Source organism: Aspergillus sydowii (assembly GCF_001890705.1).
Source record: "Aspergillus sydowii CBS 593.65 unplaced genomic scaffold ASPSYscaffold_3, whole genome shotgun sequence".
NCBI lineage: Eukaryota > Fungi > Ascomycota > Eurotiomycetes > Eurotiales > Aspergillaceae > Aspergillus > Aspergillus sydowii.
Window position 1 is genome coordinate 791,498 of NW_024467861.1, and position 22,254 is coordinate 813,751.

The window sequence follows — 22,254 nt, forward strand, 5'->3', positions numbered from 1 at the left end:
CCTGTAGGGCCAGTGGATTGGAAATGTCTATTGGTTGTACCTAGGTGGACATACAACTGTCGGGTAGCAGTTGGCGAAAGTGATATGAATATGCCTGGTATATACAAAGGTAAAAGAAAGAACAGAAGAATACAGAAGTTGCATTTGCAGGGAGTCGGATGTCATAGGAAGAGAGGGAGAGAGCACCGTGAGGGATACACCATTAAGAGACCCGCGATTGACGGACCAGGCCGGCTGTCACATGCTAACTAGCTCCTTGGCCGGATTTCGCATCGACGCAGAGTCTCGATCCTGAAGACTATCGGGTTGTTTTTGAATTCGGCCATGGTCCAGGGAGATGGAGGACTGTTGGAACCTGGCGGAGATGACAGCTTGATGGCGATTAGCTTCGGCCACTGACGATCTGATCCGCCGAGACTGCAAGGACCACCTTATTTTCGCTCCTCCTTCCACCACTTGGCCACCGTTCTCACCATCACCCGCTGCCCACCCACGGAGTACCTTGGAACTGCGATATTTACCCGCCCTTTAAACTCTCCTCGGCCGCACGCCTCGTTTCCATTCGAGATTTTCTTGCGTCCGTGGTGATCCGCCTGGTCTCGGCGCAGCCGCTTTTGAACCGGTCCTTCGCAACTACCTAATACATACGCCTTCACACCTCAACACCCCAACCATGTCTGAACCCGGCCCCTCCTCAATCCCAACGAGTGCCGACCCTCGCAGCCACCGCCCAACGAAGCGCCGCGCTGTAACCCCCCACGGCGAACAAGCCGACGCCGTTGCCTCGCTCTTCCGCGACCCAAGCAAAGAAATAAAGTTACCCGGGTCATCCACGCAAAAAACTGCGTCATCGCTTCCCGCGCCCCCGGAAATCGTCGCCAACGTGCAGGGTTCGTCGGCTGGTGCGGGATCCGGCGAGTTCCACGTTTACAAGGCTAGTCGGAGACGGGAGTATGAACGGCTACGGCTTATGCAGGATGAGGTTGATCGGGAGAAAGACCAGGAAGACTGGCAGAAGAAGCAGGAGGAGGTGAGAAAGAAGGACGAGGAGAAGACGGAGAAGAATCGGAAGAGGAGGGAAAAGAGGAATAAGGCGAAAGCGGGGAAGAAGAAGAATGCGGGTGCTGGGAAGGAGGAGGATGCGATGGACACTACGGCAGAGGGAAGAGGCCATACAAATGGGTCCTGGGGAGGTGGTGAGGATGAGCAGACCGAGGCGGCTGTTGAGACGCCGGGTGTTATTATCCATGATGATTGAGGATGTAAGGAGCAAGAAAGTGTACAATTTGAAGATACCCATTGTAATTTTAGTCTAGGATATTCATACAAATCAGGAGATTCATGGCATTATGTACGCATTTTTATTCCCATAGCCCTAACGTTTATTCATCGCCACCAGCGGGGGCACCCGGTTGCTGAGCAGTCTTACCACTGCAGATATCGTCGACGCGAAGCAGCAGGCATGCAGACTATTCGTGGTTAGCTAAAGTCAAATCCTTATATGGAGAAAAAAGATGCTTACCTCAACAGCCGTCTTGATGCTCTGAAGCTTGACGGCTTCCGGCTCCCAAACGCCGTACTCCTTCATGTCAACCAAAGCACCCGTGTCGCCATCAAGACCCCATGTGGTGTGGCCCTCCACGTGCTTGGCCCTCATGCGGGTGAGAACTCGGATGGGGCTTGCTCCAGCGTTCTGTGCTAGTGTTCGGGGAATAACCTCCATGGCATCCGCCACAGCCTTGTACGGCCATTGCTGGACGCCTTCAATGGACTTGGCCAACTGGCCTAGTTTAACAGAAACAGCCATTTCGATGGCACCGCCACCAGGACACAAACGCGGGTGGAAAATAACGTTACGCGCAACGGACATGGCGTCCTGAAGGTTACGCTCAACCTCGTTGATGATGTCCTTAGATGGGCCGCGGAGGAGGACTGTGCAAGCCTTGGGGTTCTGGCACTTCCTGAGGAAAGTGAAGTATTCGTCGCCAATCTTCTCGATTTCGAAGAGACCGCAACCGGTTCCCACGTCGGATTCTTGGATATCGTCCACACGGTTGACAATCGTTGCACCCGTAGCTCTGGCGATACGGTTGTTGTCCGTTTTCCTCACGCGGCGGAGTGCTGTGACGTTGGCCTTCATCAAAAAGTGCTGTGCGAGATCTATACGCCGATGTTAGAGATATATATCACCACTAGGATTTCATTGTGCCGCTTACCAGAGACACCCTTCTCGGTGATCACAATATCGGGCTTCAAAGCCAGAACGGCGTCACACATGTGCTTGACCTGCTCCTCCTCAATTTGCAGAATACGGTTCCAGTCGTCTTCCTTTGAGATTTCAATGTTGGTCTGCGATTCTCCCTTCTTGTACTCTAACGGACAATCCAGCAGGATGACTCTGGGGTTCTCGATTCTTCTCCGCATCTTCGGGTGGGTAATGTCCTTGTTGACCATCACACCATCGATAACCTCGCTGTCCTCGATCTGACCACCGGGAATCTTCTCAATACGGGCATAACGTTTGATGTCGACTTCTCTCTTTCCACCACCGGCATCGAAGGACACAGTGCGGACGGCTCTCAGTGCCAGGTCGCACATTAAATCAGACCATCTCGAAACGAACTTAGTCCCAATTGATGATTTAATAAGAGTGTACATCGCTTTATCATCATCAATGTCCACGGGTAGCGCGACCTCCTCAACGATTGCAAGTGCGTCTGCGAGGGCACGCTTAAAGGCCGAGATAATGACGACGGGGTGGATATTACGTTCGAGCTGAGGGAGCGCCTGGGCAAGCATTTCACCAGCTACAGCAGTCAGCAACATTTCATATGAGACAGGTCGGCCAGATCATATATATGAAGAAATACCGAGAATAATAACCGTGGTTGTTCCGTCGCCAACTTCCTCGTCCTGTGTACGACTGAGCTCAATCATGCTCTTAGCGGCGGGGTGCGACACCTCGATTTCTCTGAGAATAGCGTGTCCATCGTTCGTAAGAACAATTCCCCCCATGGGATCGAGAAGCATCTTCAGCATAGCCTTGGGTCCCAGGCATGATCGAATAATATCCGCAACCCTGAATAATATGCGTTAGGACGGAGGCGGGGGTCCAAGTGGAATGGTCACATACGTTTTTGCCGCAGTAATATTCGACAACTGGGCTTTGCGACCGACTTGTCTCTCACCAGAGTTGGTGTCTGATTCGCGTTAGCTCTTAGTAGAGTAGGGGGAGTCGACTTTCTCTCGAAAACGTACTCATCACCACCACCGGGGCCTGCATTTTGGCGGTGTTTTTTGGGGATACAACGGGAAGAGTGAAAGAGCACAACAGATACCGTGGGCGACAGATGAATGGTATCCAAATCAAGGAAGTAAATCTGTCAAAAAGTCGTGTTCCGGGGGTAAAAGTCTGGAGATGTTGTGCCCGCCTTCACCATCAAATTTCCAGCGCTGCTCGAAGTGGGATTGCGGACTGGGAGCTCACCGCCACTATCCTCCTTATGGACTAGTGCCTACTCCCCCTGTTCTTAATATTGCTGCCTCAGGAACCAATTAGTTATTCTCCAGGGTCCAGTTCAATAAGTTCAGTCTTATTTCAACTAAGATGAATATCAAGGCTGCAGAGTTACTCATTAAAAAGAAGAAACCTTAACTCCATACTAAATTTCCTGATGTGTCTCGCTTTCCCAAATCCCACATAGCATAGAAACCCAAACGCTGATCAACACTCCAAACTCACAATCGTCCCACAATGCATTAAGTGATCTCAATCACTTCTTGAAGATTTGTTTGAGGTTTTGGGTCCTTTTGCGAACCCCATTATACCCCTTTGAAAGCCATGGTGGGAGTTTTTTAGCAAACTGCTTCTCACCCTGGCCACCTTTTTGAAGAGCGCCAGCCTCCAGCTCATAGTACGGCCCAGAGCACCTCCACCACATATACCCGTTGTTAGGACGGGGTGGAAAGTAATCCTTTTCAGCGACTGTCTCCGCCTCAGACATGGGAGATACTTCGCGGCTACCAATGCCACACAGTCTGGCGCGATTACTCGGGGACCTGTCCTCCACCCCACAACCATCTGTAGGTGTACTTTTCTCACCATATATCTGTCCAAAATAAGCAGGAACCCATGTATGCCGTACTGGACACCAAGTCATGTCCTGCAGGGACCCAAGGCTATCCGTATTCGCCCCCTGCAACACCCTCGCATCCTGTTCCCTTGTGGCCGCAACCTTCGCCATCAGGTTCTTGAACCACATTTCCACGTATTTGCTGCACTCATTTTCTCTTGGTTCGATATCCGACTCGGAATCTGCTTCCTGTTCCCGCTTTGGCTCCTCGCGTTTTCGTTGCAGATAGCGGTGTTGACGCTCGCGCTGGGACCGCTTTCTCCCGAATTTGTTTTCCTTCTGCCACTGTTGGACTCGCTCTGCGTGAATTGCGCGCATGTTGCTTTGAAGATAAAGGGGGAGTTGTGAGAGAGCCTCTTCGTCGAGGTCCGAGAGAATTTCCTCTTCGGAGGTTATGGAATTGTCGTCGTTGTCATCATCCTTTTGCTTTGCGGTTTTGTCGCGACGATAGAAACGACACTTTCTGGATTTGGTATGTGCTTCGGTCTCGACCTCCTTAGAAGACGGGGTCTGAGAGACGTTTGGCATGGGGTCGACGTATCCAGTTGGTTGGTGCCTTCTGGGCATTGTGCGTGTTTTCGCGTCAGTTCCCTTAGATGAAAGCGGCCGAAGGAACGCGGACATATCGAGGCGGTATTCGTTTTCTCCGTACCTTCTCGCAATTTTCGGGCTCAAGGTTGGATATATATTTGTGATGTGTGGTTTGTGATTCGCTTGTTGGAGAGAGAACACATTAAAGGAGGTTTAGCTATGCAAGTCTAGTGTGGAAAATAATGGATTTGATTTGAGGGAAGAGAAGCAGAGTATAAAGGGAGATAAGACATCATTGGTTTTATTTATAATTTACTTTAATGCTAGTCATCTGAGTGACTTGTGTATACAAGTACCTTGAAGTGAATGGGCCACGTTTAATGTGATGTTGTGAGTATCCATGGCAATCTAGATCAGTGAGATGATCAGGTAAAATTGGAACATAAGAACATCAGAAACTTGCTTATTCACTGACACAGCAGGTGAATATAAGCATTTATGGACCAGGGTATCTAGTGGAGCATTCCCAAACATTGTTACACAAATGTACCTGGCAGCCAATAAGCAGCTCAATAGTAGACTATATAATACATGAAACAGCAGTGACCACGCTAATATAACCCTTCTATCTTAAATCTCAAAACTCTCGACTCTCACCAATGTCACAGATATCGAACACCCCAGTTTCCGGGATCTCCATTTTCTTCAATGCCTCCTTGAGCTTTTTAGGGGGCTCAAGGACATCCTCTTCAGTTAACACCCAGGTACCCCAGTGCATGCCCAGAGCTTGCTTGCATTTGGTGTCCCGAAAGATCTCAACCGCGTCGTGAGGGTCTGCGTGCATAGGACTCATGAACCATCGTGGCTGATACGCACCAATAGGGATTAGTCCAAGATCGAACGGGCCACGGAACTCGCCCACTTGCTTGAAAGCAGGACACGACGGAAAGCTGTATTCCGCGGCATGGTCGTCGACATCATCTGGAAGTGTTGGCACCGAACGATAACCAGTGTCTCTGAGTGGAGGACTTTAGTTAGCCGTTACACCTGTGACGGGGTATGGTTTTAAGATTGCTTACCCAGCAAAATATACCCTGCGGCCGCCAGACTCCACGTACCACGAGGCCCAGAGGGTTTTACATCGGTCAAATGGTGTTCTGGCGCTAAGATGCTGGCAAGGTAAACAGCCGATTCGAGCAGAAATATCGGCTGGTTTCGAAGTTGTGCTTTGATCGGTTGTCTCTACCTGGGTTGAAGGTCGCGATGGAGAAAGGAGGATGTTGCGCTCATCCCACCAGTCGAGTTCCGTTGCATTCGGTATTCCGGTCTTGTCAAACCATTCCTTGTTTCCAAGAGGGACAAAGAAATGGCAATTCGGGTGACGCTTATAGATATCCTGGACAGTCGGGAGAGACAAGTGATCATAGTGATTATGGGAGATCACGACAGCGTCGATGACAGGAATATCCTTAATGTCACATGGAGGCTGGGTATAACGCTTTGGTCCCAACCATGATAGTGGAGAGCATCGGTCCTCGAAAACTGGATCGAATAGTACTCGCAGTCCGCCAGGAAACTCGACATAATAGCAAGCATGGCCTAACCATGTCGCTCGCAGAGCAGACGTCTCGCGACTGGGTAGAAACTCTGGTTTCTGTACAGGAACAGTAGGAGGAGTGGTGTCAGGGCGATTGCCCTTGCCAGTCACTACGTGCCTAACTTTGGTGAGGATTCCCTTCGTATGTCTCGATACTTAGACCCTGAGCCGACTCACCACAGAAACTGCCCCTGTTTGTCAAAGGGCGAGGTAAACGAGCTAAGTTGACTAATCAGTATATGGTGTGGGCTGAAGCAGTATGTAGTCAATACTCACTCCCAAGGATTGTCAAACCCGTTTTTGACATGATGCGCCTTCTTACGGGCATCATCTGGGGCTGAGGAACCCGGAGAAGCAGATAACGTCAGGGCGTAGAGAGCGGCTGCCGTAGACGAGGCCATCCTGAGCTTTGTAGTAGTAGTAGTGAAAGTCCGAGAGAAGGGGGGACTTCTGCTGTATGAGCGAAAGGAAAACCAGCGTCGCAAAAAGGGTTGCATGCCGGATACTACGCCAGGATCGCCGTCCGTCGGGAAGAAAGGGAACAATATATTGTTCCTTGGTACATTTTCATGTAAGAATCTCGCAAAATGGAACCGTTCTTTGGCTGATGAAAGCCACCGTTATTGCCGATAACCCCGAGGAATCCCTCCGGTCGCATCTCAGACTCCGCCATGCTTCAGCCTTCAAACGGTCGAGCCGGCGGGTCAATTCCTCCGAATGATTTTTTTTAGGCTCTAATTCTGAACTAAGTACGTACGCATTTGCCTAGTGGTGCTGACTGCCAGGACCAAGCTATGCATGAAGTAAGTTGTGCAAGGCAGCAAGGGTCGGCATGTGTCAGCGCCGACCCCGGATGATTGAATGGCCTAGTCCGATCTGGGCCGCTCTGTCCAGGCTCATCCCATCGACTTGAGCGAATGATTTAATCTTGATGATTGGTATGGACCAAACGGGTTCAGGTTCTCCAGGGTTGCCCTCACCGGGGCCTTCGCTTGCGCAACAAAGAAATGAGGCGATTCAGGCCGCTACGCGGCCGACCGGAGACGGTGGACTGCTGGCTCAATTCACCAGCAATCCTTTTTTCACAGCGGTAAGAAAAGCTTGCAGCACGAGTTTCTGCGCGATTTGGACGACAGAACATCATCTAAAACTGTCTTTTTTGCTAGGGTTTTGGTCTTGCAGGACTCGGAGTCGGCGCAAGAGTCGCGCAACATGGCCTTCGACGTGGCGCGGATTTGATTCGGAGACGGATGCTTGTCGATGTCGAAATTACACATAAGGACGATTCATACCCATGGTTCTTGAATTGGATGACGATGCATCAGGGGACTCAGCTTAACGCTTCTCGATCCGGCGCCAGCAGGTCTGGTTTTGTGGACTCGCTCTTGAGCAAAATCACCCCCAGAATGCACCATTATTCCATCAATACGAAGAAGATTGAGCATTCCAACGGATCTATCGACACAGCTTTCGCATTAGTCCCAGGGCCGGGTCGACACGTCCTACGCTATAATAACGCATTTATATTCGTCAATCGGGTGCGCGAGACAAGAACTCAGGATTCCATGTCCGGTAGGCCATGGGAAACTATCACCCTAACTACCCTATACTCGCAGCGCCATGTATTCGAAGAACTTTTTACAGAAGCGCACGCATATGTTGCAGAGGCACACCAGGGGAAAACTACGGTGCTGCGCGCCGATACTGCAGCGTGGACGCCACTTGGACCCCCCCGACACAAGCGCCCGTTGAACTCAGTGGTCTTAGACGAGGGAGTGAAGGAACGCATTGTGGAAGACGTCAAGGACTTTCTGTCAAGCGCACAGTGGTACCATGACCGTGGAGTTCCCTACCGCCGAGGATATCTTCTCTATGGCCCACCTGGTACTGGCAAAAGCTCCTTTATCCAGGCACTGGCAGGAGAGTTGGATTATGACATCGCTATTTTGAATTTAAGCGAACGAGGGCTAACGGATGACCGACTGAATCGGCTTTTGACCATCGTTCCCAAACGAACTATTGTGCTACTGGAGGATGTGGATGCAGCCTTCTCGAACCGTCGTACCCAGACCGACGAGGATGGTTATCGCGGCGCCAATGTAACATTCTCTGGCTTACTGAATGCCTTAGATGGCGTCTCAAGTGCCGAAGAGCGGATTGTCTTCCTAACTACAAATCACGTGGAGCGTCTTGACGAGGCCCTTGTACGCCCGGGGCGGGTGGACATGACAGTACGTATGGGCGAGCTCACTCGTTACCAAGCGATGTGTTTCTGGGATAGATTCTACGGTGATTTGGACACGACTCGTTCCTATCAACAAGCCTTCCTCTCCCGCCTTGCGGAACTGGGACTGGTTGAGGACGAAGACGGCCAGAAAGCCGACCCGTCGCGGACGACAAGTGCTGCAGCTTTGCAGGGTTTGTTTTTGTATAATAAAGGGGATATGGCGGGAGCTATTGCAATGGCTGAAGGGCTCACTTATGGACTCCATGGAGGCCCCGTGGACTCAAGGACCTGAATCATCTGTATATTATGTGCCACGATATATTATTCGATAGATGTGAAGAATTAGAAAGTGTACAATAGGGAAAGTCTGCTCTCCGAAGATTTCTCGCTTTGCCTTGATGAGTTGCAGCTTGGCAGCCGTTTCGTGCCTGCAGGGTCAGCCACGGGCAGGCTTTCATCACACATTATTTTCCTCATCCACCATACTATCAAATCACAGGGACTTGATGCGTCTATCTTTCCGGCATTGAGGGGAGTCCTGTTAGCTGCAGAATTGACAGTTCGCTACCCAACCCGAGCTCCCATGTCCGTTCTTCACAACATGCAGCCATGTGCATAAGGCCCCTCGTTCCCTGGGTACGTGATCCTTCAGTTGCTCAGCGCTTGGATATCAGCAAATCAGCAGCTCCAATTTAACATCTTCTAAGCGCTGTCACTGCAAGCCAGCCCCCCGCTGTGATAGAGACCGACAGCCCGCCGACGGACCATCGAGATGTCGGCGTTAAGCGCCCGCGTGGGCTCTAAGCAACATCGCGCAGGACAAATGCCTGTTCTTCACATCTGCAGGAGCCTCTCATCGTTCAGACCCTTGTTCCCCACCGAAATAAATTTGTGACCATTCTGAAGCCAAGATATGGCTGGCGCGCACCTGGTTAGAAACCGTCAGCGGTTACGCAGATGGCGATGATGGTATTTAGCAATGGTTGCTGTCCTCGTCATTTTTCTCAATTGATACTGCTTCAGAGTAGGTCGTCTATGCTCTACTCTGTTGCTATTTTACTTCGTTGGTTGAGTCACGAGGATTTTTGTATGTATCAACGCGACTGCTGCGCAACACCATCCCAGACCGCTGCCAGTTGACTCCCATCCTGTCATTGCATCGAGCAGATCTGGTTGATCACAAACCAAGATATACTACGCAACCATGACCAATGCGCAATTCCAACTTTTCCCACCCCCTGCTCCCCAGGGAGTCCCCAAAAACCCCTTCCGAAAGGGCACCAGAAGATCATCCATTGACACCCACTCGACATCTTCAACGCCACTCGAAGACCCCAAGACCACAGGCACTGAAGCGAAGGCCGTAGTCTTTCAAGTCGTCGAGCCGCATAGCATAAAGCCCCCACCGAAGGCAAATGTACTTGCTCCACCACCGCGGCCTGTTACTCCCAAACCAGAGCATGCACCTTCCATCGAATCGCTATATAGTTCCAGCCCACAACCTGGGGGTGGCGGGTCTCCCACAAAAAAGACAAATTCATCTCCTAGCCAGGACGATAGTGATAAGTCCGGAGGACTTGGGCCTACTCAGAGCTCTCCACAGTCGTGCATCTCTCCGATTGTTCCTATAAAATCGATGTTTCCGCAATTCAATCCCAACGTGCCACTCAGCCAAGAACAATACAACAGTGACATCTCGAAGAATTTTTCGCGACCCCGTCACCGACCCGCTCGGCTCAGGCTAGATATAACACCGGCTCCAGAAATTGACCGAGCACTTGGACCGAATACCGTGCCGGCCGACGTCCATGACTTCCCGGGCGGCATCCTCTCGCCGGCCGGCATTCAATATTCAGATCCCGAGCAGCTCAGGGCACTATGGGAGACCGCAAATGGACAGAAAACCGATAGCCTCTCGAAGGCTTTCAACCTTCGGATGGAGCGGTAAGAGTTGCACTCATTTCTCTTTAACGGTCTACCGGGCTATACTAACAGACTTTGGCATTAATAGCCTTGATTCTGCAACATTCGTCTTCGGTGACCCAAACTTACCGTTTTATACTATGCAAACTTTCTCTACGAATGAAGTGTCTATCACCAGAGGGAACCCTTCCGTTCCTAATAGTAACATACCCATCATGATGCTCCAGCTTGAGGACCGGCGTCGTCGTGAGCCTCCAAACGATGGCCTAGTCTCTCACCTCTTCTCGCGACTGGCCGCCATGCTCGCAATTGACCAGGCAACAGAACTATCAAGCCAACATCAGCTGTCACCTCCCGATGCTGCGGAGGTGGAGGCGAATGCTCTGAGAAGAGCAGCCGCGTTAGAATCATATAAACTCTCCTGGAACGCAATGAAAGGGGTTTACGAACTACGCCACCCATCGTTGAACAAGCAGTCTCAAAACCAACTGCCCCAACCCGCAACACCACCCTCTCTAGTGGGTGCAGCAGGAATCCCACTCTCTCCCGAGCGGCCTCAGTACCAGAGCGGTGGTGCTCTACACATCAGCGTTTCAACCCCAACAAACCAAGGACAGCCCCAAGCACCGACAATCCTTGTCACGGCGCCACTCCCGAACAATGCAATTGATGTCGCTACTGTGGCATCACCACGTACTTCCACTCTCCCGCTATCAGGATCCGAGTCAGAATCAGACGAGGCCCTTGCCTCCCTTGACCTCCGCACAATGACCCTCTCGATTTCAGCACCCGCGATTAATAAAACCATCCCTTCCTTATACGCTATTGACTCCATAATTGCCGCTATACTTGCTGTAGCAGTCTCGGACGTTTCCACAAACCCTGTGCTAGCTGATATGCCTTTGTACGATGCCTCGAAACCACAAACGCGGATGCCGACACCACCAGAACCTACTTATACAAGCACATCCACCAACAGACCTAAGCTCTTTGCAACCCTTGCAGAGCGCGAAGAGAATGAAGATACCGCCGCCCCTCCGCCCGCCCTCCTGTCACAAACACAATCTCAAATGTCAACGAAATCCCATCGAAAATGGTATTTGTTGTCTCTTCTCCGTTCAAGAATCTCCGAAATCCAACACTCTCGCCGCCAGAGGGCGAAAGCGAAGTCTAACAAGTCACCAACATCACCTGTCGTCGAAGAAATCGATCTAGAAAAGTACGGCATCGGACCAAAAAACGATAAAAGAAAGAAAAAGGGAGAAGAGCTACCAGGCCTCGCCCGAGGCCTAATCAAGTTTTTTTGTTGGGGATTCAAGCTCATGTTCTGGGCGTTAACGGTGGCGTTCAAGATCCTCAGCTGGGTGCTAGGTGTGGTGTATAGACAAGTTACAGGCGAGAAAGCCTCGAGCTGAGTATACTTGTTCATGTTTCACTTCTCTGCTCTATCTGCTACCTGATTTTGTTTCGTTTATTTACCATTACATACTGGGTTAGGCGTCTGGTTAATGGGATGGAATTAATGATAACCATGTCTGTTACGGGAAACAAGACGGTTTATGCTTCATGTATGTTTGAATTATTTGTTTATATACCTTTGTTTTTTTTTTGTGATCTTATTTTGTTGATCTGCTCTGGAGTAGATCGCTTATTTTTGTACTGCACGTCGCGCTCTGATATATATCTCTGAAATGAAGCATCGCTCCACTACAAGTCTAACAATGACTAAAAGAGCTAAGCAGTAAAGATAGGCGATCAATTAAACCAAAAAAAAAAAAAAAAAAAATTATAAAAAACGTAATTCACGATTCAACTATTGAGGTTAGTAATATCTTTAGTTTCAAGATGTGTCCTGCTTGGTATACCTACGGATCGGATGCCCAGAAAGGCGCCTGGAAGGCCGAGGGATCCTTCATCTAGGTGACGATTAAAAACTGTAATTTAACTCGTTCATTAAATTGTAATCCGAATTTTGCCTTGGGCTGGAAAACGAAGTAGAAATACAGGCTTCAAATCAGAGATTTGAAGGCAGAAGTGAAGGAAAGAGCAGACTCAATGTTAAAGTAGCTGTGCCGCTGTGCGCCGTGACTCATGCTAGATAGAAAGATGAAATGTCGAAATTTTACCGCATATCGACAAAGAATAGATACCTCAGTCGGATCTGGGAGACATCATACACAATGTACTCGTTGTACATGAGATACCCCTGGTTGGAATCATGACTTGCCGTCCCGGAATTTGTATCAGGTACCTGGATGCCTTTGAGGTCCGGGTGAATGCAGCCGGCATCTTTCCACCCAGCTGGGACAGTCCGACCTTTACCCAGAGTTGCGATTTTGCCCTGCTTTTTTGCGTTCTCACCAGCGTTGTAATCGGAACTATAAAGCTCGTTCATGGGGTCGCCCAGCTCAACATCACCGAGTAGGAGTAATGCCTTCTGGCCACTGTTGTAGCTACAGCAGTAGTTGGCAGATTTACTGGACATATCCGCGAAGTAGACGCCCTTCCCAAACATGTATCCACTGACAGGGGCTTCAGGAGGCGCAATGCGGAGACCTTGACTGAGGATACCACCATAATTGGTACTGCGAGAACCGTGCCAAAGTAACCGGCGGTTGCTGTTTTGCATATTGGCGTATGAGGATGAATTGAACCGATCATACTCTCCTTGACGCTCAATTCGGAAGATATCAATCACCTAGAAAGGTATCAGAATGGCTGTGTGAGCGAGAACAGCATTTGAAAGAAAACCAACCTTGTATCTCAAGCCGTGTGTTGATGCTCGTGATTCTGAAAGATATTTCTCCAGTTCCTGGAATTCAGTAGAAGCGTGATCGACTGTCAATGATTAGCTTTCAACATAACACGCGTGGGACAAGGGGTTATCTCACGTGGAGTCATCTCCTGCATCCCAAGGCCTGCGTACTGGCTATCGATCGGGTTAACATCTTCCATTTTGGTTGCGTCCTTTAAGATGCTATTGGTAATCTCCATATCGGTCAAAGCCTCCAGAAGCTCGACTTCTCTCTTGATATAAGTCTGGTTATCCAAGACTGGTGGTCGGTTTCGACCGAAAACGTGAGGAATGGTGGTGAAGTAACGGTTGCTCAGTAGTTCCAAAGCTGGACGCAGCTGCATTTGATATCTCGAATTTGCTAAGGTCGGTGTGGCTGCAAGCTCGGCCAATTCTTTCAGGGTTTCAAAACCCATCATCAGAGTTCTCTTGCTCAGTTTGCCAAGTGGCAGTTTCTTTGCATCATAAGACATTTGCGCCATGGTCTCGAGGAAGTATGCTTGGTTGAAAATAAAACTGATGAGGTTCTGGATAGCGGCTGGCAGTTTGCTCTCTGGGACGGTTGACGGGCCTTTTACAATCTTGCTGTCCGCTTGTTCGTCTTCACCCTCGCTCTCTTCATAGTTGCGCTCGATGAATGTATATTTGTTGTTCTTGGGAGTGCTGAGCCTGTCTTTCCATGCGAGACCAGACTTGTCCTTGAATTTTTTCCCGAAGAATAATTTAGCGCTGTCCAGTGTGCCATCACCCAGGTGGGCAGACTGGCCACTTTCCCCAACTCTGCCCCAGCGAGTCCAGACCTGGTACTGGGCACCATTTTCTGACCTTAGCAGCTGAAGGCGGTAGAACTTGTTGTTATTCGCCGCTGACACGGTCTGGTTTAGCGTGGCATCCCAGATGAGGCCAGAATCATCAATATAGACGCTCGGAGCTGTTTCTTTGAATTAGCATTCATCATAGGCGTATGGACATAGATAGCGCAAATTACCTCTCCACACAGTTTCGTTAGGCCAATAAAGTTCGTCAACTCCCACTTTTATCTTGTTCGCTTTGTCCGCGGTAATTGTTTGTGCATCCCCTGCAGCAATTTTAGGTTTCTTGTTAGAGTCATCCGCGTCCGCATCAGTATTATCTACAGCTTTGGCGCTCCGCTTCTTTTCCATCTCTGTCTTCACGGGAACACCATCAGTCTGGTTGTTGTTGGATGCACCAAACCGATACGGCTTTTCTGAGACCGGTTTCTTTGCCTTGTCCGAGTCGAGCAACCAGTCAATGGACACCACCTCACACTTCTTTAAGCCGCAGGCTTGTTGGTCTGGTGTGATCAAGTTGTGTAAGCAAATGACATATGGCCAAGGCTTCGGCAACGCCAACTCACATTTGGTACCGTTCCTTTCGACCTCCTTCTGGGTGGTTATAAGGTGTGTACAATCTGAGCCGACAGATGAACTGAACATAGCACCATGGCTTTCTACAGTCGCTTTCAAGTCGGCTGTAAAATGATAAAACAATGGGTCAGCTCAGGATTTGCATATGGAGGATAGCTCCGAAATTGGAAAGCAGAGTAGACGCAAGGTGGGGGGCGACCTTGTTTGTAGCCAGGAAAAGTGCCGCTCACGGCAATGACAAGTTTCTTAAACGACCTTGGAGGCATCTTATTATGCAATTGACGCCAGTAGGATGATTGAGGCTGGGAAAACGCCAACAAAAGGAGAATGATGCTGAGGAGAGAGACTAGACGGATACGAGAATCCGCTAAGCTGAGGCTGACTCGCTAACGCCGAGGTTCCGGTCCCAGAAACAAACAGAAGAGACTTAGCAGGGAAAGCAATTATCAAATTGGACTGTAGAGGTTGTGAATACTACGTGAATTTGGGAGCGTTGGAGCTTTAAGAGGTGAAGCTGTCGAAGGCGTACCAGACTCGTTGCCTGATCGGCCAGGCTGCCGCGGTCCTGCCTAGCAGGCACAGCCGGAGGCAGAGAGGCACCACCCCAGGTTCCAGGCACCAGAGGGCAGAAGCCAGAGCCCCGTCTCCATTATTTGTCCAAGACCTTGGCCAAAAAAAGCTTCGATAGCTGCAACAAAGTGAAAGAAACGTTTGAAAGCAGTTTCTGTGACGGACTGTTGACACAGGATTTTGCCTCGCTCGGCAGAGATTAATTAATATTTCTTTCCAAATCTCGACTCAATTGAGTTTTCATCCTTTCCCGTTGAATCACAAGCTCATCGACGCTGCGCGACTTCAGCGGGCCGCATGGAGTTGGCCGCTTGTGGCTGGTTGATCTGAAAACAAGCGACCGGCGAACTGATGGCGGGCACCCAGAACATCACAGCGGTAGTAAATTAAGTCAAACAAGAACTAAATAGGAATTAGAGACGTCTAACGGCGTCTCAACTTGAATCATTATTGAATGCTCGTGTTACTACCCCCGATATGCAATCAATCTGGGACTGGACCGGTTGTACTGCGGATATTGCCCCGTATTCGAGAAACTCGACCTGAGCAATCGCAATTAAACCCTTGTCGCCTCACTCGCCAGTGCGGCCAGTCCCTGAATATTCGACCCTGATGACCTCAACGGTGGGCCGAGACCAGGAATCAGGCGGGAACTGTCCACTCGGAGACGGCCGCGAACCGCCTCGAACGAAGGATTCAAACCCGGTTGCGACCAGTAAACGAAGCTGGGATAAGCGCCAGGACTCTTGGGAAACAGGTTTGTTGACATCATGTCCCGATCAGCATGATGCTGGAGAAGATCAGCGAAGATAAATTTTGGCGTCGAGTTAAACGGCCAGTCGAGGTTATTGATATTCAAGCCGGGCGCGAGGAGTTGTCGGGCTTAGGGAGAGCTGGAGAGCTCAGGTCGAAAGTTCTGTCGGCAATTGTCAAACTACGGAGCTGCTCCGGGGGAATGGAAGTATGAGATGCAGCTGCAACTGCCACAACCCACAGCCAGCGGCCCAGCAACCAGAATGGGGGACGGTGAAACCGTGAAACCGAACTTCAAGAGAGCTCTGGCGGAACGGCTCGGACCCACGCTTCGGTGCCGTGGATAACGGTCAGCAACTCAGCAACTTCTGTTTGGGGCTGACCAGTGACCACGGTTCGCGTTCTCGTGAATCGAAACCGCGATGGGACGATACGATCAATCAGACGATGGGGGGAACAGCTGTAGGCTCAGCGCCGAACAGAGTCGCCTCTCAAGATGACCCATCACAGCGCCTCGCCAACCCAGCAGGGGCCCCAGCTCCAATGTTGCTCCAAATCAACACTGGTGATTGAAAATAATTGGTACCACAGGGCGAAGACAGGGCGGCCCCGTCTGATAATCAACAGAAACAAACCCAATTGACCTCAAAGGGCAGAAGGCAATGAAATTGAGATCCCCGGCAGCATCGAGCTCAGCGAATGGATGGAGAACCTCCGACGCAAGGACGGGCTGCAGGAGGGACGCTGTCAGACAAGAAGCAGAATATCAATCAGAAGACAATGAAAGAACAATATTATTTTGAAACATCGTCAGCACCTCGATGGTGTGGAATCTGAGATCGCACTAGGCCGTAAAGCAGCTAAATTGAAGGTGTTGATTTTGATTTTCTTTTCCCCTTTTCAGCATCCAGTTCCCGCTTTAACTCTCTCCTCTCGCTCCCTCGCCTCGTCTCTTCTTCCTCTTCGGACCTGGACGATGGAGTCTCATTTTGACCCTCTGGTAGGATCGTGACGTTGCTTGTTCATGGATTGAACTATTTTCTCGCGCCGCCCCCGACTCTCGTTCACTTCCTTGGTTGGTAGCTAAGCTTACCCGATTTTCCCGACACTCGTTTACTCAACGCGATCACAACACACGCCTCTTGACCAGCAAGTCTCGTCTCATACCGTTCGATTCCATTTGTTTTCCCAGACCCTTTTGAACCTAGAGCGCTCCAACCAGTTATTTGCCAATCAACCTTTGTCGACAAATGTTCAGCGCGCATTGTCTCTTTACCAGTCGTGGCAATGGTCACGGGAAATGGAGCTCCTCGATATCCGCCTCAGGGTCCGATGGGCGACCATGATCTTCCAGCACGCCGCAGAGCTCCGAATCCCCTTCATCTCGATCCTCTAAGAAACAATCCTCCTTTTCCTCGGCCCTCAACTGCGGATGGTCTTCGCCCGCCGCATTCCTATTACCGTTCTCCATCTCCGCACCCTCCAAGCGCCTCGAGAAAATATCCTGCATACCCCCACCCCCCACGAGTTGATTCCGCTTCACGCGCCGTTTCACCTGTGCCCCATCGATCACGTCCCAACGATGGCTCACCCATACACCGACCGACGTACCATAACCCACCGTATGCATCGCCAGTCACTAAACACGAGTGGGCGAGAAGGCCGCCTCCAGAAGCCAACTTCGAGGGCTTGCCCAGCCAAACGACACCCTCCAAGCAGGCAGACCAACCACTCTCAATATCTACAGCGAAACTTCATAAGAAACGCTCCAAACCTCGCCTCGCACAAGCCGCTAGCCCCCACGGACTTGCACTACCGCGCAGTCCCTACAGCAGTCGGCCATCTGACCCATACGGCGAGGATGTACTCCGTTCTAGCGTGAACTCCGCCAAGACGTCGCGCTCCAGCATCGAGCAAGCGAGCGGAACAGAACGAAGTAGCGTTTTGACTAAGAGCAGCTCCATTACCGATTTATCTCCGGATACGCCAGATGGTTCCTATGACAAAGATGAAGGAATGAGTGTCGAAGATGCCATTTCCATGTACTTGGACGGGTTTAGTGACGTGACAGAAGAGCCGGCGTCACCAGATCTTATGGAAGACAGCAAACTTAAATCATTGAGCCCGCTACCCCCGGCGGAGTTTGTACTAGACGACGACCATGCTCCAGGCACCGAACCAAATTTGCATTATATCAGCGATTTTCCACCAACACCACCTACGATCTCACAGTTGAACACACCGGACGATGATGTTTTGCGCAAACAATACTTTGAGGAAACGCACGAAGAAGAAAATCCGCTAGACCCTCCTCACGGGCCTATAGCCACACTTCTGGAGCAAGGGTCAGCACCAAATTCCTCACAATTGAACCCACAAGGCCAAAACTTGTTAGACAAGCAATTTCTAGGAGAAGGCCGTCCATATGAGAATTCGGTGGATGAATCTTTAAACGAGTCTCTAGATGAGCCTATGAACGACCATCTAAACAAGCCTCAGGAAAAACCTCTTGAGCCAACTTCTCCTACTCAACCGCCTCCTACACCTCGCTCCGTTGAAACCAAGGTCATGCTCCCAGGAATTGTGCCCCCGCCATTGGCCATCGCTACAGAGACGAGAGACTGCTATGGGTTTCGGAAAGCCACAAGTTACGTTACTATACAGCAGTACGAGACCTGGAGTGCTTCATACGCCGACTTCGCTGCTAATCGCCGAGTAAAATGGGCTGAACTATTTCGCGAAAACGGGCTACCACCTACCAACCCGACAACGTTTCCACCAAAATCGCCCAAGGTAAAACGTTTCGTAAGGAAAGGAATCCCTCCTGAGCTTCGAGGCGCGGCGTGGTTCTGGTACGCTGGAGGCTTCGAGCAACTTAACCGAAATCCGGGATTGTATGACCAGCTTGTCCAACAGGCAATGGAATCTCCCAGTAACGATGACAAGGAGCACATCGAGCGTGATTTACACCGAACTTTCCCTGACAATATCCATTTTAAACCGGAACAAACCGGACAACCTGGTCTTGACGGTGGCAGCTCAGGAAGCTCTGTCACAGTTGAAACAGAAATGATTCGATCTCTGCGGCGGGTGCTCTATGCGTTTGCCATTCATAACCCCCAGATTGGCTATACACAATCACTCAATTTTATCACCGGGCTATTTCTGCTTTTCCTGCCCGAGGAGAAGGCGTTTTGGATGCTGCATATTGTCACATCGGCATATCTCCCCAACACGCACGAAATCAGCCTCGAGGGTGCCAATGTAGATCTTTGGATTCTCATGGTTCTTCTGAAAGAGTCGTTACCGAATGTCTACAACAAAATTGCAGACACGGGAACCTCTAAAAGAAGCGCTCCGCTTTCGGTGAACTCACGACTTCCTGACATTACTCTCGGCCTAACAAACTGGCTAATGTCTGTCTTCATTGGCACGCTACCTCTCGAGACAATGTTGCGCGTGTGGGATGTGTTCTTCTACGAAGGGTCGAAAACATTTTTCCGTGTCTCGTTGTCGATATTCAAAGCCTGCGAGAAGGATATAATGGCCGTGTCGGACCCAATGGAGGTTTTCCAGGTGGTACAGACGGTGCCTAAGAAATTGCTGGATGCCAACGTTTTACTCGACGGAAGTTTCACTCGGCGGAACCGCGTTGGTCAAGGTCGCATCGAAGAATTGAGGACAGCTCGACGGGCGGCAGTTCGGCAAGACAAGCTGCGGCGATCGCAAGCTCTGACCAAGGGCCAACTTCATGCAGCAACCGACGAGTGGCCGACGCGATCTCGGACCCCGGTCCCTGGAATCGAGCGCACATTCGCTGATTCTTGGCGCCAAATGAGGAACCATGCATTCCGGTGACGCGCCTGCCCCTCTTACGCCCGCCTACGACCAAATTTCTAATTGCACGCTGCAAAATACTTGGCTTGACCGCTTGAGCAGCAGATTTTGAGGAGGATGTCGGACTACCTAGCGTAGTTTCCTGATGATTTTTTTCGTGTAAATATTCGACTGTGATTCCCCTTTTAGCATACCAAAAGCGTTAGACTCGATAGCCTCGGTAGCATTTTCACTTTGCGCTATGTACATTGAACCAGAATTGAGTCGGACTTAGATCCAATGAACAGCGAGATTTCCGATCTGTGGTAGGGCTGAGTGGAGGTCCGATCCGTGGATCGACCGCACGAATACTCTTTAATGGGTAAATCGGAGCATCACCATGACGATTGCTGCCTATTTCTCTTGGGTAAAAGTTGGTTTAAGCCAAGGTTCACCAGTGCGAGCTATGGAGCTGCGGGTGTGGGAACTTGGAACTGGAAGTGAATTCCCTGATGCAAGCCCTGTCCGTGCCCCTGTCTTCACTTATCATCCCCATCTTGGATCTTTCTTCCACTCCCTCATGCTGCCTCCCCCTGCCTTCCGGCCATAGTTTACCACCACCACCACCATGAGCGGACAGGCTGCCAGCTACTACGACCAAACCCAGAGCTTCCAGCCTGGTTACGGCAATGGCTATCCTCCTCAACAGCCTGGCAACGGTTACCCTCCCCAGCGGCCAAATCCTGGCTATGGCAATGGCTACGCGCCAAACCAGCCAGACCATGGTTATCAGTACAATGGAGGGAACAACACCTACGAACCAAAGCAGCAGCAGCAGCAGCAGCAGCAGGGGCCTCCTCCGACCTACAACCAGGCGGTATATGGCTTCGACGAGGCGTTCAAAGTTGAGAAGCCCAAGTGGAACGATCTCTGGGCAGGTCTTTTGGTAGGGCCTTTTCTTGCATCTGGTACGCCACAGCGAATGCTAACTTTCCTAGTTGATCGCCGTGTTCCTAGGTTATGTCGCGGTCTCTGGTATCTCGATCTATCGGTATTCTAAGTATAAAGGTTTCAATGGCGATGGCATTTACGATTCGGTGAACAGCGTCTCTCTCGATACCAACACTCTCATTTTGCTCATATTCGTTCTATGCGTTGCACTCGCATTTTCCTGGGGCTATTTCCTCTTAGCGCGCCATTTTCCGAAGTTTTTCATCTGGGCGACGGGCATTCTAAATATCATTTTCGCCCTTGCGACAGGTATTTACTACATCGTGAGAAAGCAGTATGGCGGTGGCATTGTTTTCCTTCTCTTTGGAGTTTTCGCCATCATCTGCTTCATCAGCTGGATTCCCCGTATTCCCTTTACGGCCTTCATGATGAAGACGTCAATGGATGTTTCTCGGAAATATGGACACATGTTCGTCGTCAGCGCCATCGGAGGAATCGTATCGGTAGCATTTGCAGCCTGGTTCTCGGTTACCCTAGTCGCGATCTACGTTGCGTACGAGCCGAGTAGTAGCAACAGCAACCCGTCTTGCTCTAACGGGGGCTGCAGCAGAGCCCGAGTCATCGGACTCGTCGTCTACGTCACCTTCGCCATGTATTGGTTCAGCGAGTGGATCAAAAACACTGTTCACACGACGATTGCTGGTGTCTACGGATCCTGGTACTTCTTTGTTAACTCTCCTCGTGGCATGCCTGCGCACGCGACTCGCGGCGCTTTCAAGCGTGCGACAACATACTCTTTCGGTAGCATCAGTTTCGGCAGTCTAATCATCGCCATCATCAACTGTCTCCGACAAGCATGCTCCGTTGCCCAACGCCATGAATCAGCCCAGGGCAACCTTTGCGGAAGCATTGGGTTCTGGGTCTTGGGATGCTTTATCTCGCTCCTCGACTGGCTAGTTACCTTCTTCAACCGCTACGCGTTCTGTCACATCGCTCTATATGGGAAGGCCTATATCCCCTCTGCAAAGGACACCTGGACCATGATGAGAGACCGAGGCATTGATGCACTCGTTACAGACTGCCTGATCGGACCCGTAATCACTATGGGCTCGGTATTTGTCTCATATGTTTGCGCGTTGCTGGCGTACTTGTACCTACAGTTCACGAACCCGAGTTATAACTCCGATGGTAACTTCACCGCTGTTATCATGGCTTTCTCGTTCGTTATTGGTCTGCAGATCTGCCAGATCCTTATGACGCCTATGAGCAGTGGCATTGAGACCATCTTTGCGGCTATGGCGTGGGATCCGCAGGTCTTGATGAGTGAACACCCGGATCTGTACCAGCAGATGGTGCACTTGTATCCTCGCGTCCAGCAGGCTATTCATGCTTAAAGCACCCACATCACAGGCCTTTTTCCCAGCCCGTTAACATGAACTGATACCAATACCAATATTTCTAATGCCAATCGTCTGCCTCATAAATAGTAATTCAGGATATTAATGACATTTAACCCTTTGAATATCAAACCATGGAAGTATTAGCATCACAAAATAAATCCCCTAACGCAG

The 22,254-nt window shown here is 50.4% G+C and overlaps 8 protein-coding genes across 8 annotated transcripts; 4 read left to right on the forward strand and 4 right to left on the reverse strand.

The window, feature by feature from the left end:
• Window positions 1-673: 673 nt before the first annotated feature.
• Window positions 674-1,258, forward strand: ASPSYDRAFT_87186 (PRKRIP1 family protein; the record flags this gene model as incomplete). Its single annotated transcript, XM_040851795.1, has 1 exon — window positions 674-1,258. One exon carries the CDS (start codon window positions 674-676, stop codon window positions 1,256-1,258), a length of 585 nt encoding a protein of 194 aa, XP_040704415.1.
• Window positions 1,259-1,382: 124 nt separating this feature from the next.
• Window positions 1,383-3,283, reverse strand: ASPSYDRAFT_56144 (chaperonin-containing T-complex subunit CCT3; the record flags this gene model as incomplete). Its single annotated transcript, XM_040849163.1, has 6 exons — window positions 1,383-1,469; window positions 1,523-2,160; window positions 2,217-2,807; window positions 2,871-3,079; window positions 3,134-3,200; window positions 3,259-3,283. The coding sequence occupies 6 exons, from the start codon at window positions 3,281-3,283 to the stop codon at window positions 1,383-1,385; spliced, it is 1,617 nt and encodes a 538-aa protein (XP_040704416.1).
• Window positions 3,284-3,657: 374 nt separating this feature from the next.
• On the reverse strand, window positions 3,658-5,037 carry ASPSYDRAFT_42381 (uncharacterized protein). Its single transcript, XM_040846452.1, has one exon. The coding sequence runs from the start codon at window positions 4,698-4,700 to the stop codon at window positions 3,774-3,776; it is 927 nt and encodes a 308-aa protein (XP_040704417.1). The 5' UTR covers window positions 4,701-5,037; the 3' UTR covers window positions 3,658-3,773.
• On the reverse strand, window positions 5,035-6,930 carry ASPSYDRAFT_42382 (putative Zn-dependent hydrolase/oxidoreductase family protein). Its single transcript, XM_040846453.1, has 4 exons — window positions 6,538-6,930; window positions 6,439-6,480; window positions 5,744-6,379; window positions 5,035-5,680 (listed from the first exon to the last, which is right to left on the reverse strand). Exons 1-4 carry the CDS (start codon window positions 6,660-6,662, stop codon window positions 5,302-5,304), a joined length of 1,182 nt encoding a protein of 393 aa, XP_040704418.1. The 5' UTR covers window positions 6,663-6,930; the 3' UTR covers window positions 5,035-5,301.
• A 262-nt stretch (window positions 6,931-7,192) lies between these two features.
• ASPSYDRAFT_56146 (bifunctional AAA family ATPase chaperone/translocase BCS1) lies at window positions 7,193-8,780 on the forward strand (the record flags this gene model as incomplete). The annotated part of the gene is made up of 2 exons (XM_040849164.1): window positions 7,193-7,351; window positions 7,428-8,780. 2 exons carry the CDS (start codon window positions 7,193-7,195, stop codon window positions 8,778-8,780), a joined length of 1,512 nt encoding a protein of 503 aa, XP_040704419.1.
• Window positions 8,781-9,692: 912 nt separating this feature from the next.
• ASPSYDRAFT_29142 (uncharacterized protein) lies at window positions 9,693-11,826 on the forward strand (the record flags this gene model as incomplete). The annotated part of the gene is made up of 2 exons (XM_040844600.1): window positions 9,693-10,432; window positions 10,500-11,826. 2 exons carry the CDS (start codon window positions 9,693-9,695, stop codon window positions 11,824-11,826), a joined length of 2,067 nt encoding a protein of 688 aa, XP_040704420.1.
• A 553-nt stretch (window positions 11,827-12,379) lies between these two features.
• ASPSYDRAFT_198146 (putative poly(ADP)-ribose polymerase PARP) lies at window positions 12,380-14,859 on the reverse strand (the record flags this gene model as incomplete). Its single annotated transcript, XM_040843752.1, is given in 6 exon segments — window positions 12,380-13,109; window positions 13,167-13,249; window positions 13,303-14,136; window positions 14,194-14,520; window positions 14,584-14,697; window positions 14,715-14,859. The coding sequence occupies 6 exon segments, from the start codon at window positions 14,857-14,859 to the stop codon at window positions 12,534-12,536; spliced, it is 2,079 nt and encodes a 692-aa protein (XP_040704421.1). The 3' UTR covers window positions 12,380-12,533.
• Window positions 14,860-17,203: 2,344 nt separating this feature from the next.
• Window positions 17,204-22,077, forward strand: ASPSYDRAFT_56149 (uncharacterized protein; the record flags this gene model as incomplete). Its single annotated transcript, XM_040849165.1, has 3 exons — window positions 17,204-19,770; window positions 20,366-20,678; window positions 20,731-22,077. 3 exons carry the CDS (start codon window positions 17,204-17,206, stop codon window positions 22,075-22,077), a joined length of 4,227 nt encoding a protein of 1,408 aa, XP_040704422.1.
• Window positions 22,078-22,254: the final 177 nt, after the last annotated feature.

Bases quoted from the DNA above. Each gene is read 5' to 3' on its own strand.
- ASPSYDRAFT_42381 (XM_040846452.1), bottom strand. From the start codon at position 4,700: ATGCCCAGAAGGCACCAACCAACTGGATACGTCGACCCCATGCCAAAC.
- ASPSYDRAFT_42382 (XM_040846453.1), bottom strand. From the start codon at position 6,662: ATGGCCTCGTCTACGGCAGCCGCTCTCTACGCCCTGACGTTATCTGCT. The intron at 6,481-6,537 runs GTGAGTATTGAC...TAGTCAACTTAG, and splicing joins GGGTTTGACAATCCTTGGGA to CTCGTTTACCTCGCCCTTTG. The intron at 5,681-5,743 runs GTAAGCAATCTT...TCCTCCACTCAG, and splicing joins CGCAGGGTATATTTTGCTGG to AGACACTGGTTATCGTTCGG.